The 17,009-nt window shown below is 43.3% G+C and overlaps 1 protein-coding gene across 1 annotated transcript; it reads left to right on the top strand.

Annotated features, from left to right (window-relative positions):
* The first annotated feature begins 2,583 nt into the window (after positions 1-2,583).
* Positions 2,584-13,932, top strand: LOC139459424 (uncharacterized). Its single transcript, XM_071240875.1, has 3 exons — positions 2,584-2,605; positions 3,598-5,137; positions 13,866-13,932. Exons 1-3 carry the CDS (start codon positions 2,584-2,586, stop codon positions 13,930-13,932), a joined length of 1,629 nt encoding a protein of 542 aa, XP_071096976.1.
* The last annotated feature ends 3,077 nt before the right edge of the window (positions 13,933-17,009 follow it).

The following is a 17,009-nucleotide window of genomic DNA, read 5'->3' as shown; positions in this document are numbered from 1 at the left end:
TTTCTTTATTAAATATGAGAAATCCAGATTGTTCCATCAACATAATTTGTACCGATACATATATTTTATCTTGGCTTGATTTCCAATTGAAGTTGATTCCTTTTCATCTTTTGTTATTTTATCTGTACTCATATCTGATCAAGACATTTTCAAACTATTCAGGATAAATGTAGTAGCTTCCTTTTGATATACAATTACCTATCATCATACAGGATTAGGTCAGGGTGTTCAAGAAGTTGGAGTTTGTATCAGTTCTTATATTTCTTCAATTTCATGCATTATTTATATTTATCAATTTTAAGTTTCCTTTTAACTTATTGTAAACAGTTCACTCGTTATTACTTTTGTCGTGCACGGTGCAATCTCAGTCGGTAATAATCGGTTAAATAAGTGATGTTTGAAGAACAAGTAAAGTATCATCAGTCATTGTACACACTGAATAGAGTTATCGCCCCTTCTGAATATTTATTTTGACCCACGAGTTATTTTGTGAACTAATTTCATTTACATCGTAATATGTTTAGATGAAAATCATAGCAGAAAAAGTGTTTTTTGTTAACTGGACGCATGGCAAAACGACAGTGCGTTGTGCAGCAAACACCACTATGAAACGTGAATTAAACATGATCGACGATCTCGAGTTCGCCAAGCCACGCATTGACTGAGCAAATTTGCAAAAGTACACTGACGTGTTTCATGTTATGCGGTTCATTTACGATACAAAACGTCTGTCATTGAATGTACTGTCACACTGTACCTATATGCCGACGAGGTTATGATAAAACAATCTATTTCTGAAATACGTATCTCGAAATGTACCTTTCGATTCACTTCCGGGATCCTGACAGCAAAATGCTAGATCCAGTGTATTACAGGCATATTTTAGTTGGACCTCAGGATTAAATGTAACATATTTTCTGTATTGGATACAGAGGATACCATTTTTTGTTTGTTTGAAATGTCCATCAGTGAAATGCACAAGATGCAATCTGTTCCCTATCAGCTGATGCGACTTACACTGCATGGAGCTATGCTCTCCAAGCCTCGTTTTCGATCCAAGATGGCGAAAGTGTGAAATGGTCAATATGACGGCGGTCTGTAAATAATCGAGTCTGGCCGAGACAATCAAGTGATTGACAAAGTAAATATAGAAGACCAAACGAGCTCCCGTGCAATACCAATTTTATGAAACGAGTGAATAGTTGTGGTATCTGACGAGCGAAAGCGAGTTTTGGTATTACACAATGTGTAATACAGCTGTATGTTTATTAAACGAGTGATCTCTTCACGGGCAAGTAATAAACATCGATCCACGCAACTGGGATACGATGACATGCGTCAACCAAGTCAGCAGCCTGACCACCCGATCCCGTTAGTCGCCTCCTACGACAAGCTTAGTCGCTCTTTACAGCAAGCATGTGTTTGCTGAAGACCTATTCTACCCTGGATCTTCACGGATGGATTGTTCACTCAAGCCCTTTTTACTTTTATTACATACTCTTTCAATACCAGTCAACCAGAAGCGTTTACTGCTGTGACACCGAGTTCCAAGAGACACTTGTGTGATAGATGATGCCAACATTTATCAAAGAAAATATCTGCTTGTAAAACATCTTTGCTACATGTTATACAAAGTTTGAAAGGTCTAATCCTATTGTTTATAAATATGAAAGTTATTTTATCACATTATTTAAATAATGCATGTACAACTTAATTAACTTCGTTGTAAATACAAAAATGTAAGCTAACACATTCATAACATCCAGATTAAGGACCAAGGAAGCGAAATATTGACGATTTTCGCAAATATAAGATTTTAAAAATTCCACTTTCCTATTTCTTTTTTATTTTCATGGTTTATGTAATTGGAAAATTATTTTAAAAAGGAATTATAAATAGTATCTGTCATCACCCATTTCCCTATAACAGCGGCTGTCCGCTCAGTAACATGAAGAACTACGAGTGAGTGAGTGAGTGAGTTGGGTTTAACGCCGCTTTTAACAGTATTCCAGTTATATCACGGCGTGTCAGCTTAATGTGGGAGGAAAGCCCGAAGTGATACAGGTCTCAGACGGTTACCACTTCGGTGAAACCCACGAGCACGGATATGGTGCTGACAAACCTAGAAACATAATCGGGGCGAACCGGGATTCGAACCCACAACTATAGGTTTCTGGCGAGCCCAAGGGACGCAACTCTGCACAGCGAATCGCGGCGCCTAAGACGACTGGGCCACCCGTGCCCCCTAACCCCAAATGTAGTAACGTTTATCCCCTTGTTTATGTTTTTGAAAATGACATCATTGTGAGTTTTGAAAAGGTTTACGGCTGACCATATTTACCAGATGAATTTACCTGTTTATTTGTTTGATAAGATTGGTTCGAGATTGCAGACGAACGGAAAATCACCCAACTTTCCCCTTACATTCTTACAATATCAATTTCATAATAGTTAAAAGGAAATATAAATTGAAATAGACAAACAAAGAAAGCAATTTAGTTAGGGTGAGTGTATTTGGCGCCACGACAATCATCGCTTGTTTGTAAACATAACGGTGCGTCGGTTGCGAGTTCAACTCCAAGCATGGTTGTGACCACCCATCACAGTGAGGAGCTTTGACTGGTGGCATCGATGGTTTAGAGAGCTCCGCGAACGGGATATCGCTGTGAGGAGCTTGTCCAGCTACACCTAGGGGGAACAACTCTCTATTGACACGTCCTTCTAAAAAATAATCTTGTCCAACTAACGACGTCATCAAGTTGCGAGCGCATGTTCGAATCTCCAGAAATGACGTCATGATAGGCGAATGTTTAAGATTAAGATTTGTGTATGTACAGTAGATGTAACACGTGACACGTGCTTTCAGTCTTTTTTTATTTTGTAGAGTGAACTACATATATTTGTCTTATTAACGTCGAGTTGCACATCCCATGTAACTTCCGTATTGTAACTTTGCAGTGTACTGAAATTAAATATTTTTTATTTAAATATTTTTCTTCTCCTAAGAGCTACGACTACGTAGCTGCTGAAGTCGTATGTCTTTGCTGCTCCCTGTAAACGATTTTGATACTGACTTGTCGCTCCACAGAGTTACGGGCCGTGTTTTTGTAATAGATTCCCTATTCAGAACATACCGCACTCACAACCCTGCCATAAGATTACATGAATGATAATCTGTAATACGGTTCGCTTCCTAAAACACTCAAGGAAAGCATCTTTCGAAGTATTTATCGGTTTTGAATTCTCGAGAGGGTACGGGCATATAAAGTGTTTTGCAGAAGGGTTTAGAAGTGTTTGTTTGGATCGGGGATGTATTAGGAAAACACGATGGGACAGCCCATGGCTCTGTGTCAATATTGAAATCGTTTATTGGGAACAGCGCAGAGATGCGGTTACTGCAGCTGAAACCTGAAAAAAATTAACCACTAACGAGGGTGAGTGAGTGAGTTGGGTTTAACGCCGCTTTTAACAGTATTACAGTTATATCACAGCCTCTCAGCTTAATTTGGGAGGAAAGCCCGAAGTGATGCAAGTCTCAGACGTTTACCGCTTAGGTCAAACCCACGAGAAGTGTATAGTGTATAGTGACAAATTCAGAAACGTTATTGGGGCGAACCGGGATTCAAACCCGCAGTCATAGGTTTCTGGCGTTCCCCACCCTCGTCCTCACCCTCGCCCTAGCCCTTGACCTCATCCTCATCCTCATCCTCGCCCTTGACCTCATCCCTCGCCCTCACCCTTGCCCTCGACCTCGACCTCATCCCTCGCCCTCACCCTTGTCCTCGACTTCGACCTCATCCCTCGCCCTCACCCTTGCCCTCGACCTCTACCTCGACCTCATCCCTCGCCCTCACCCTTGCCCTCGACCTCGACCTCATCCCTCGCCCTCACCCTTGCCCTCGACCTCGACCTCATCTCTCGTCCTCACCCTTGCCCTCGAGCTCGACCTCATCCCTCGCCCTCATCCATCGCCCTCATCCATCACTCTAATCCCTCGCTCTTACCTTCATCCCTCGTCTTCGCCCTCACCCTCATCCCTCGCCCTTACCCTCATCCCTCGCCCTCGCCCTCATCCCTCATCCCTCCCCCTTACCCCCATCACTCAGCCTTCATCCCTCGCCCTCATCCCTCGCCCTCACCCTGGCCCTCATCCCTCGCCCTCACCCTGGCCCTCATCCCTCGCCCTCACCCTGGCCCTCATCCCTCGCCCTCATCCCTCGCCCTTACTCTCATCCCTCGCCCTTACCCTCATCCCTCGCCCTCGCAATCATCCCTCATCCCTCGCCCTTACCCCCATCCCTCAGTCTTCATCCCTCGCCCTCATCCCTCGCCCTCACCCTGGCCCTCATCCCTCGCCCTCACCCTCATCCCTCGCCCTTACTCTCATCCCTCGCCCTTACTCTCATCCCTCGCCCTTACCCTCGTCCCTCGCCCTCACCCTCAGCCCTCGTCCTTACCCTCAGCCCTCGCCCTCGCCCTCGTCCTCGTCCTTACCCTCAGCCCTCGCCCTCGCCCTCGCCCTCGCCCTTACCCTCAGCCCTCGCCCTCGCCCTCGCCCTTACCCTCGTCCCTCGCCCTCGCCCTCGCCCTCGTCCTTACCCTCAGCCCTCGCCCTCGCCCTCGCCCTCGCCCTTACCCTCAGCCCTCGCCCTCGCCCTCGCCCTCATACCTCGCCCTCGCCCTTACCCTCAGCCCTCGCCCTTACCCTCAGCCCTCGCCCTCACCCTCAGCCCTCACCCTCGCCCTCACCCTCACCCTCAGCCCGCGCCCTCGCCCTCGCCCTCACCCTCACCCTCAGCCCTCACCCTCAGCCCTCGCCCTTACCCCCAGCCCTCGCCCTTACCCTCAGCCCTCGCCCTACCCTCAGCCCTCGCCCTTCGCCCTCGCCCCCATTCCTCGCCCTTACCCTCAGCCCTCGCCCTTCGCCCTCGCCCTCATCCCTCGCCTTCGCTCTCGCCCTCACCCTCACCCTCGCCCCCGTTCCTCGCCCTTACCTCATCTCTCGCCCTCACCCTCGCCCTTATCCCTCGCCCTCGCCCTCATCCCTCGCCCTCACCCTCGCCCTCATACCTCGCCCTCACCCTCGCCCTTACCCTCTCATCCTCGCCCGGTTTACTTACTGGGGTACTGTCCATGGGTAAGTTGAAATTGCCATACAGTAACTGCAACCCATTCCTCGTACTCTTGCGACTTCGTACGAGGTTAACGCCGATGCTCCTCCTCCAACTCTCTATTAAAATATGTGCCTCACTTAATGCCGTTACGGTTTTTTTCAGAAGCCTTCTACCTTTTCACCGCGAAAACGTCTCTGCATCTAACAGTCATAGTTACTCCTGCTGTTTACGCGTTTGACTTATTCTTCACTTTGACATTCATGCTCATGGCAAACATCACATTGTGTGGCGGCCATCTCAATGCTTTGTTTCAATACAGTCAGATTCTCATGGTCCCTGCCAGTTCTGAGGAGGCTATCAATATACCCAAAAAAAATACGAGAATCTGTACTTTACTAAGAAAGTGTTATCCCAAATATAACATTTGTTGCTTTTAATATTATTATCAGAATGCGTAAACCCCGAAGGATAGCTCTCAAGCTAAACTAGTTAAGGCAGTGTGCTACGCCCAGCTTGCACATTTCCACGTCCATGTCCCGCCTGAACCGAATGATAGTTGATATGTCCTCCCACCTCCCACGGATCCAGGAGGGGTTATTAAAGGTTCACCCAAAATGCGAGCCCGGGATATATAGGGTATGTTGTTGCATCATAAGTTACTGTAGCAATCAGCTTGACCTCGATGGCCCTTGGCATGCTGATTTGTTTGTTTAGGTCGAATGCTAATTGAAAAAAACCGTCCATTGGGTTTTGTCTCCTATCCATTTTAAAGTATCAACAATGGCCAAAACATTCTCTTTATACTGGTTTGCAAAAGACGGAACATCCCACCCAACGTATGGCTTCATGAATGTCCCAAAACATTTGGTCGTGTCCTTATCTGCTGGTGAAACAGGTGACAAAGCACTGGTAAAACCGATGATGTTATGTGCCTGAAGACGCTTTCCCCCCTGTACAAGCGACAGACGTTGGTTGGTTGACTTCAGCGGGCGACCCTGTCCTACGTGCTATCCTTTACATTCTTCACAATCCTTTACATTCTTCACAATCGGCATCGGCATTAACAGTTTCGTCAAAGACTGATACAGGCTGGTTGCCCGTGTTGCTGATGGTAACCTTTTGCTCTTGCTGCGTTAATAACCCAGCCATGGATAATATTGATGCAGTGTTGGGCATAACCAATTGTACATCGATTCATCATCTTTTTCTAACACAATATGCAGTTTCATTTCATCTATTTTGGGTTGTTTCCATACTTACTGAAGCAACATCATCCATCAAGCCACGAAAAAACATAACATGTTTCTGACTAATATGTTAGAAATCTAATAATCTATGACGTTTTCAGGCAGACTAGGTGCGTACTCTTTCTCACACACAATGGTCGAAGAGGTTCTTTAACCTGAATTAAAGACTTCAATCAGGCTTTGTCGAGATTTAAAAAAAAGTGAATTGTTACTTTTATTCTGATTGAGCTGAAGAATGTGTATATTAGATTTACGTCTGTTTGATGAGCGGGCGGCTGTGCTCACATCATTTTTTTATTTTTACGTAGAAAGACTACTTGACTCACACCTTGGGTTGGCGTGAATGTTTGTGATAGATCTTAACATTCAGTAACCTTTAAATGTGGTATTTGACTGAGATTTTAGTGATTTTTCAACGTCACATTCATTGTTTTTGTTTACATAAGACTGTAGTCCCGTGAAGATTCGGGGTAGAATAATTCAGCAACCCATGCTTGCCGTAAAAGGCGACTATGCTTGTCGTAAAGGCGACTTACGGGATCGGGTGGTCAGGCTCGCTGACTTGGTTGATGCATGTCATCGTATCCCAATTGCGTGTATCAATGCTCATGATGTCAATCATTTGATTGTCTTTTCCATACTCGATTATTTACAGACCGCCATCATAGAGATGGAATATTGCTGCGTTAAACAACAAACAACAACAACATAAGCGGGTAGATATAATTTCTCTCCACGAATGTCTGCAAGATTGCTGATGCGGCGTTTTAAGATAATGATCACTCTCACTAACTCACTCACGCACTCACTCACGCCCGGCAGCTGCACCACCACAGGGGCAATGGACCGACGATCACAGTGGTACAGTAACGAGTAAGTGAATTTAGTTTTACGCCGCCGCTTTTTTTAACATTTCTACCATATCACGACAGTATCACTAAGAAAAGGCGTCTCACATTGTTTATTTGCTGTTTAACGCAGCACTCCTACGGCCTGTAAATACTCGAATGTTAATCGGACAATCCAGTGATTGATATTGTAAGCAGCGATGCACGTTGTCGGGGTACAATGACACGTCATCAAGCAAGTCACCAAGGCTGACCACCCGCTCCAATGGACGCCTCTTAACACCAAAATAGCTTGCAGTGACAAATTCTAACCCCGATTTCCCACGAGGTGTTCACATTGCGCCTGCACCCCCAAAGCTTTTAACCACTCAAAAACACATTTCGTACAGTTTTATATTTCTTTTATTTGAAATGCAAACTTGATCAAAACATACAGTTCTTCTTTTCTGTCTTTGGTGATAATAATGTTGGTTCATAAAATATGTAAGGTGTGGCGAAAGAGAGCTTTTTGTACTGACATTCCAATCAGGAGTTGAGCAAAAACGACTCTAAATAATGCGCATTTGGCCAACAGGTTGTCATTTCCACCTCGCGATGTCTCTGTTTTAGTTGTCCTTATCGTTCCATTCGTGTCCACGCATGCTAGTGATGTTGCACATGCATGTCATGTTGGTGTGTTTCGGCGCCAGGCACTCACGTGGTTGTGTTTTTGCTATTTTTCCATCTTTTCACAAAATTTCTGCAGTACACAAATCAATCCCAATCCATGCAGAAAAGACTAATTCATTTTTTTATATTAATTTGGTATGGATATCGGCAACACTGTCATATATTTATGATTTTATTGTTTTTGCGTTTCCTTTTTGCAGAGTGTATACACTTACATAGAAACAAACAATAACAATGGACATCTACTATACAGAACATGACACTCTGTCCTTATGTTGTCATTCGTTCATTAGATATCTATTAATTTTGCTTGTATTAATTCTGTTTTAAACTGACGACCAAAAGAAACATTAACATAGTTTTAAAACCCTTTAGTTTAAAAAACACAAAAGATAGATGGATGAAGTAAAATGTGTTGAAAAGATCAAAATCTCAACGAAATCCACATTTAAAATGACAGACAAACAGCATCCGATATTGGCATGACAGTTGCCCGAATGGTGTGAGGTGTTGCCTGTGTAGGCACTGTCCGGAATTGATTCCAGAGATACGATATACGCAAGTGCCAGTCTTCTTTGGGCGTAGTTACCCTGGGGCTGCATCAGGTTAGGTACAGCAATACTGGAGTTCTAAAGATCTAGCAAAGTGGGCATAGGTGGCTCCCATCTGTATCATACCCAGGGCCCGCTCACGTTGCTCGGGTGTCAGCCGTGGCATTTCTGTGGTTGTTTTTTTTATCAGTGTGAATGTCTGATATACCACCCGTATCATGTATATACCGTTATTGCACATTTAGTTCGGCTGACCAAGTAGCACCAGTTTTCAAAAACGAAAATCGTGCCTTGGACGTGTATAATTTTCTACTTAGACCATTGTTGTGTTTGGACGATGTGTTTTGCATTGATTTAGTTTGACCTTGTGTTTTCAAAATTTTGCAATTTCCGTTTTAAAGTGTGAAACTTTCTTTTGGCCATCAGTTTATATAATTGAGCTTGTGCGTACGTGTCTCTTTACATCTGTTTGATGTCATAATTGGATCGTTAACGCATTGCAAACTTTGAGGTTTACAATTCACGTTCTTTACTTGCTTTATCATGGACTCCTTAGAATAAACCGCCTCCGTGGTCTAGCGGTAGAGCGTCCACCCGGAGAGCGGAAGGTCCGGGGTTCGATCCCCGGCCGCGTCATACCAAAAGACATTAAAAGATGGTACTTGTTGTTACCCTGTCTGGCGCTCGGCATTAAGGGGCTAAAACAAGGACTGGTCGGCTCGGAGTCAGTATACTGTGTCTGAGTGAGGTATTCATGTTAAATTGCGGCATGGTATCTCAGTGTGCTAGCACTATAAATTGGCATCAGTCCGGACTAGTACAAGCAGCCACACACACACGTGCATGCACGTTGCTATATAAGTGCAATAATCTTGGACGAGACGTTAAACCCAATTTCACCTCACCCAACCTTAGAAACAAACATTTTACATGTGCTTTAATCAGTATGTTATTCTAAAGTTTGTTTGACCGCCTCCGTGGTCTAGTGTATACAGCGTCTGGTCGGTGGTTCGATCCACGTTCAAAGACGTTTAAAGATGGTACGACCCGTGAAGATCCGGTTTAGAATTGATCTTTAATAAACCAAGATTTGTATTAAAAGGCAACTAACTAAAACGGATGGTCAGCGTATAGGACTTGGGATATGCTTGTAATCGTATCCTAGTCGTAGATCGATGCTCATGATGTCAATCACTAGACTGTCTGGTCCACACTTGATTATTAACAGACCGCCGCCATAAAGCCTTCAAATGGGTTCACCAAAGTGTTATACGTCTGAGATCTGCACCACTTCGGTCTATCGTCCAGCATTAAGCTGACACACCCTGATCGAACTGAATAACTATAACAATTCAAAACGGCGTTAAACCCAACTCACTCACTCACTATCTATTAAATAATCAACACTACAAACGTCATCTAGCAGTCAGTTCTCTGCTCTGCCAGAAACCACAGACTGAAGGAAAATTATATACATTCCTAATAATTCGGATTTTCTATATGAATTTGTTTGGGTTTACACCAGTTTAGCTACAATGTAAGCATACAGAGAGAATGGGGTTTGACCATGGTACCGATGGTGGGACTCGAACCTAAGTCTGAACCTGAGGAAGATCTTTAACCACTTGCCTTACCCCGCCACCCTATGCTACATGCTTCTAGACTCTGTCGCCGCTATGAACAGTGCGTTTAACTCTATTCACCCACCCATTCACACACCCACCCACTTACTCACAAACCCACTCACATACCCACACGCCCACCCACCCACACGCACATCCACTCACCTCTTATTCACGAGTTCAGTAATGTTTTTTCAGAGCCAGTGTATCACGGGCTGGAAATCCTTTTTAAGCGTTTTTTTAACATTATAAATTATTGTTTTTAGGTTTTTTTTGTAAGGAATGAATCCTTCCCTGTCCGCTAGCCGAATATAGACACCCTGAAGGCACAGAAAGGCGTGCCTATCAGTGAGTATTACCTTCCCTTACACATGAATGTCTGATTCTGATTGCTTAAACCCATTCTATCATTTCCAATGATCCCTGTAAACACATATTAAGGAACATTTCATATGTTCCCCGCTCGAATTGCCGAACTGTTTGCAACATACCATCCGAATTTTCGTATCTCGAAATAATGATGTAATACGCCCTTCTCCTGATATTATCATTTATGTTGTCTTTAGATGCCGATTACGGTGTCATATTAGGTGAGCAGAAAAAATATTTTTCTGCTCACCTAATATGACACCGTATATGGCAACTAAAGACACCATAACGAGATTATTACGCCGAAAAGTTTACACTTTCTGGTATCCATATCAGACACTTTGCCTTTTATCAGAGATTTCCTCATCGGTGCTACTATCAAATCGTTTGACAACCATTGCTGATGTCAAAGGGAGACCACTCCTCAAACCTTAGAGGCCCAACCTTGTAGAAAATTTTAACTGTAACTTTATCAATAAAGTCACGAATGTGATCTAAAAAACAGATTAATGTCCTTGCACATCACAATTAATGATTGTAAAACACAAAACAGTGTCAAATAACGAATTTCGGTACCAGCTTTGCCATGTGAAATATGTGAGGTGGGTGTTGGAAAATCCAAGATGGCTGTTACTGACGGTATACGATCGCATATGAGGTAAGTATCAACCATCTTGGATTTTTACTGACGGTATACGGGTTCATGTGGTTTCAGTAGTCCTGCTCTCTGATTGGTCAATCTCACTTTGAGACATAATAAATATACGATCATATTTTCCGAATGAAATAGATCTAGGGGAATAACTCTAAGTTTGTTTTCTGTAGTCTGCTGACTGTATTCTTACCGATTGGGACCAGATCATGCATGCATAACAGCATACGACATCCCTGCAGTATAATTAGTTGTACGGTAACATAAATTCGTTGTCCATCGGCCCCTCGAGTGACATGAGTTGATATGTAATCTCTATGTTGGCTTTTGTTCCCCGAGCCCGAGGGTACATCAACTATTATCATAATGGTGAGATCTGATTGGTCCACGTGGTCTTGATAAAATACTTCATCATACCTCTATCATTCGTGACCAACTAGTGTTATTCCGGGACAAGCCGAAAAGCGACTCGTGCCCCTCTCATGGCCATTTTTGCGACCGGGTTTCGTCTTAGCGCAAACGGGCATACCCAAAACAATTTTCATCTCGTTGCGTAATGGTTCACATAACATTTCCCCATGTTATATATATATATTTCAGATGCAATTTAAAGCACATTGGGGCGTGCGGAATTATACAGTATGATTGAACACATTTAACTGTGTCTTGGGTGTATTTTAAGATGCACGACATATGTAAAATCAAAAATTATTTCTGAGGGATTCTTTGACGAAGAACTTAAAATCATACGCGCATTCTGATAGGTTTGTCGTATTTTCGCACATAACATTTATCGATAGATGGGACGAGTCTTCTTGCAGGTTACGGAAAGGGGAGAGTGGTGACGAATGTACCTCTATGTCAGAAGGATGACATCTGATTGGTCCACGCGATCTTGACAAAATACCATGTATCTATGTATCCCGCCACGAGACAGGCTGCACGTGGACTCCTGAGTATCATAATAACACCCGCTTCGAAACAAAAGGCCGCACGCTGTTTCCGAGTCAATGAAAGTCAAGTGGCATAGCACAGGCTAACCTCAGCTCTCGGTCGAACAGTTATTTTCTATCAATTTTGAATTTGTGTTAATTGTTTTACAATGTCACATTAAAACATGTCTGGAAGAGCGTTGTAGCAGGATCACTCGGAGTACATGGGGTTGTATGCGTCCCGCGTTAGGTTCTATACTAGCCGGGCCCCGTGGACCCCCCGTGATCCTGCTACAACTTATAATCTCACCCTCGAGGCCGATGTGCTGGGACAGTTTTTCACATTCATTGAAGCGGTCTGAAAATTCTTCACTTGATGCCATTCCTTTTGACTGATCACTTGAGCGGTGCAATATGAACTCGCAATCAGACCTCAGTTCTCGCTACCGCTGAACAAAGATGTGAGGACATCCCATTAGGGGTCACGTCAGAACGACCTTTCATCCGACCAATCAGAGCATGGCTTACCAGATTATGTAAGCGACAGTCGGAATGTGATTTCTAATCCTGCAACCTCGAAAACTTTAACTACGAAGATAGTTACGGGTTTAACGACTGAATCCTTATAATCTAGACCATCTATTAGCCATTCCAGAATGTTCTTTTGTTCAGGTTTCAAATTTGTAATCGAGAATTTGTCAAATTTAAAATTATTGCCGTAAAGCACGAGAAAGCTGCCTTCTGATTGGTCATTCCATTGGTCGGTCAAAGTTTGCGCAAGGTCGGTCTGACGTGACCCGTAATGGGATGTCCTCAGATCTTTGTTTAGCGGTAGCGATAACTAAGATCTGATTTTAATGAGATTGTATGAACTCGTGGATTAGTTTCAAAACCGTTCAGTATTATTTTAAAGTTTTTTCTTTAACGTCGCACTCAACAATATTTCTGTAAATAATCGAACCTGATCCTGAGGATCGATTTACACAATTGGGATACGATGACATGCATCAACCATGTCAGCGAGCCTTAGCACCCGATCCCGTTATAAATTAGTCCTCACTATATTGGTTTCTGAAGAACAGTTCTAATCCTGAATCATCACGGGACCCGTTCAGTTATAACTTACGTCGGCTATGTCACTGGATCCTTCTAACTCTGGGGTGTCACGTTAGAGAGTACCCGGGTAAGCGAAGAATGTATAAGTGTTTACGGGTCAACCAAACTTTCTGCATGTGCAGAGTTATTTTTACCCTTTAAAGTGATTAAGTGAGTATGGTTTCACGCCGTTTTTTTTAGCAACATTCCAACAATATCACGGCGGGGGACACCAGAAATGGGCTTCACACATTGTACTCATGTCGGGAATCGAACCAGTGCCTTCGGCGTGACGAGCTAACGCTTTAACCATTATGCTACCCCACCGCCCCTTTTTCCCTTTGAAACAATTCAAAGAGTAACAAAAATAATCTATGAGAATATGGATGAGAGTTCTTAAATTTGGTCAGTTTGGTGATTTTTATTATTGGCAGTTTTGCTTTATCTGTTTCGAAGCCCCTCGGGGCTTCTAAGAATCTTCCATCAATGAGTACTGGTCTGAAAGTAACTCACAGTCGTGGGTTCCATCAAACAAACTGCGTTCCTATCAGGTCTCTAGACTTCCTGTACCACCGACTGCATCATGTAATGAAAATACGAAACAAACAAATCGTATCTGCATCATCGCCGAGTTGTCACTATGGGTTACAGGGATGACCTTTATCTGCCAGACGGAGTTTAAACACACACACACACAGTGTGATTATCAGAGACTTCTGTTATTGGTACTGGAATGGTATCTGATAAATGTTCTTGTACTCAACAGCGCCATTCTGTACACAAAGCCAGACTGTTCAGTGACGTTCTCTGCAGAGGACGAAAGGTCGCAATGATTGTCGCTACGATACAACATTCTCTTCCATAAGGGTCGGGGAGGACATGGCGGTTCATTACTGGCGATACCCGGATGTAAATGAAGGTTAAGAGTCACTTAGTGTTTGGTCAGTCAAATAGTACCATTCAAGCCGTGGGATAAATTGTTTTGCGTGGGTTGGAGGTGCGACGTAGGGTGGAGGTATAAAAAGTGCGGGTGTGTTTTGAGTTCAAGGCGCGATACAAGAAGACATTACCCATGATGTAGGTGCATGTGTCGCACGTAGAAAATTACAAACATTCTTCAATTTTCCATGTGACCAGATTACGTCCTAGCCGACTCAAACTAGACTCATTGCACACAGTAAACTGTACACGTTTGAATATTAGGTACATACGTACTAATGGATTCCAAGAAGTCGGACGGCCTCGAATCTCTAAACCTCAACATCGACGACATCTTGTCCGAGATCAGGTTCATCTTCATCCTGCACGGAATTTGCCTCGCTTTCATCATCACAGTGGGTGTCGTGTGCAACATTCTTAGTCTACGCATCCTCTGTCGACGTCATCTGCGCTCGCCGCCATATTGTCTTCTCCAGGCCCTGACTGTGTGCGACACCGCCATTTTGTTTTACTCGCTTTACTCCGACGTTCAACCCGCCATTTCTGCATATCAGCAGTCCCTTCAGTTTTCCGCCGTCACGAAGTTTGACTTCCCACATTTCATCATTGGGAATGATACCAGAAATACCACGATTTCAGAAAAACAGAAATTGTATCTCCTTATAAAGTCACTAATGGAAACGGAAGTGACGTCTTCATTCGAAAACGAGACACACCAAGAGTATAATGTGTTTTTTAATGTATCAAATGAACAGTTTCCTGCCTCAAACACAACCGGAGTTTCTCACCCATCCGCACAACCGAGAGCAAGTTCAGCAGGCGTCGTTATCAATTCCCGGCCACTCGGACAGGCTGTGGAGAGATTTATAGGTTATCTGTTGCTTAATATTGGCCTTCTGCTGACGTTAGCACTCGCCATCGAGCGTTGTATTGCCGTGGTGACGCCGCTCAAGGTTACATTCGTTGTGACAGTTCGGAGAACTCGTATCGCTATTGCAGGGATAGTGATGGCGTCAGTATTGTTTCATCTGCCGCAGATGACTAAGGAGATGATAATGACGACCACGATGAACACGTTTGAAGATGACTTTGAAGGAATGGTAGTGCAGTCATTTCGCAAGGACTATGAGAGAGTGTTTGTTTTTTTCACTTTCATTTTAGGACTTATTGTGTTGGCCTTGAATATATTCCTACTTCATAAAATAATACTATTACGAAGAAAAGGAGACCTTTATCACAACGTCTCTCAACGCACGAGTTATAAAAGTCAGATTAATATCACTGTTTTGATCACAGGGATATCTTTCTTCCAGATACCAGTGTTTCTCTTCATGAACATATTTTCATTTATGACTATGGAAGACTTTCTCACCCAATTTCAAGTGGTAGCGAAAGTGACAGTCATTTTGCGGTTTTTGTATGTGAGTAACTCCGCCTTGAATGTAGTCATGTACTGTGTGTTTAGTCAACAGTTTAGGAACACCCTTGTTAAAACCTTTAAGGGCTTTTTATGTAAATCCAAAAGTCACATGACCGGAAGTAAATATCACAGTCCACAAACGACCATAGTGAGTACTCCACGCGTAACCAGGGTAACCAGTGACGCCCCAAAAGCTGACAGCGTCTGAAACAGAGGAAGTGGGAGAGTTGGGTTTTAATTACGTCACTGTGAACAGTATTCCAGTTAGCACGGTACGCTTTATTATCGCGGTAGTTAATTTATGATGGGTCGTACGCTTACTAACCTATTAAATATATGTAATTTAAAAATCGTGTTATTTGTTCAACCTTATTACACTTGAAATATGATTTATCAATTCTGATTTTCTTAAGCGAGATCGGTAAACAAAGGATCTGCCATTAGCGACTCAAGGGGGTGGGGGTTATGGTTGGTGGGTTGGAGGGGGGGGTCTCTATATTTTCGCGGTATCGCTATTTTGTGGGAAATATTTATGCGTGGAAAATGTGCTTTACAAAATGTACTGTTATGAATCATGCATAATCAATTTCCATACGAATTGGGTTACCGGGGATCGTCCAAACAAAATGATTTTTTTTCTAACCAATTACGGATGGAGATAGGGACAATGCCAATGTCCGAGACTGTTATGAACAAGTTAATATGTTTACTTAGGTGTAGTCGTAACATTCTAAAACGAGTCCTGTATCCGATCAGGCGATAAAATATCGTGCTCAGATTTGCACAAGTAAACAGTCGACAGGGGGGTGCGGATTGCGAGATTTTCCGATACCACGATAATGTAGAACACGCAATAATTTTTAGTCAGGCCATATCACGGCGTGGAAACCATGCATAATGAAAATCAGTCGTGGCAGAGGTCATGGACACAATTATCATTTTGGTGAAACCCGCGTGCACGAGTATGGGCTTAAATAAAGTAATTTGGTTTGTACAGGATCAGTAATTTGGTTTGTACAGTATTTCAGTAATTTTGATGCGGGAGGAAGGCCTGAGGCGTTGCATGTCTTAGAAGTGCCAACGGGCATGGGAAGGGTGCTGAAAAAAAGGAAACACAACCAGTGCGAATTCAGGATTCGAACCCACGATTTAACACTTAATTTTGGTGCAATTGTGTCAAAGAGCGTCTATAATTTATGAAGGACCCAGGGAGTTCTTTCATGATCAAGTTCTTGACACAATATGATATTATAAGGAGAAATAAGCACACGAAATGTTTACCAAACTTTGTATTGTTTCGTAAGGCCAAATATGCAGGTGTTGGTTACAAAAGGTAATATCACATATGAACACTTCCAATATGTGTCGTAAATGTAGTTCAACATTTTCAAGTGTGATGGGCACTTTAAAAGCCCTAATTTTTACCCCGTTCTTCGCCACGAATAGCTTAAATAGTGCTTATGCGGTAGTAAACTACATTCACTCAGAAGCCCACCCTTCCCACAGCAGACTGAGCCCATGAACTCTGAAAAAGGCAAGTGTGCCGTGTGG

The sequence above is a fragment of the Haliotis cracherodii genome, unplaced genomic scaffold, assembly GCF_022045235.1.
Source record: "Haliotis cracherodii isolate W230 unplaced genomic scaffold, xgHalCrac1.p SCAF_13, whole genome shotgun sequence".
Taxonomy (NCBI): domain Eukaryota; kingdom Metazoa; phylum Mollusca; class Gastropoda; order Lepetellida; family Haliotidae; genus Haliotis; species Haliotis cracherodii.
Note: the sequence above shows the minus strand (reverse complement) of the source record. Positions and strands in the feature narration are given on the sequence as shown.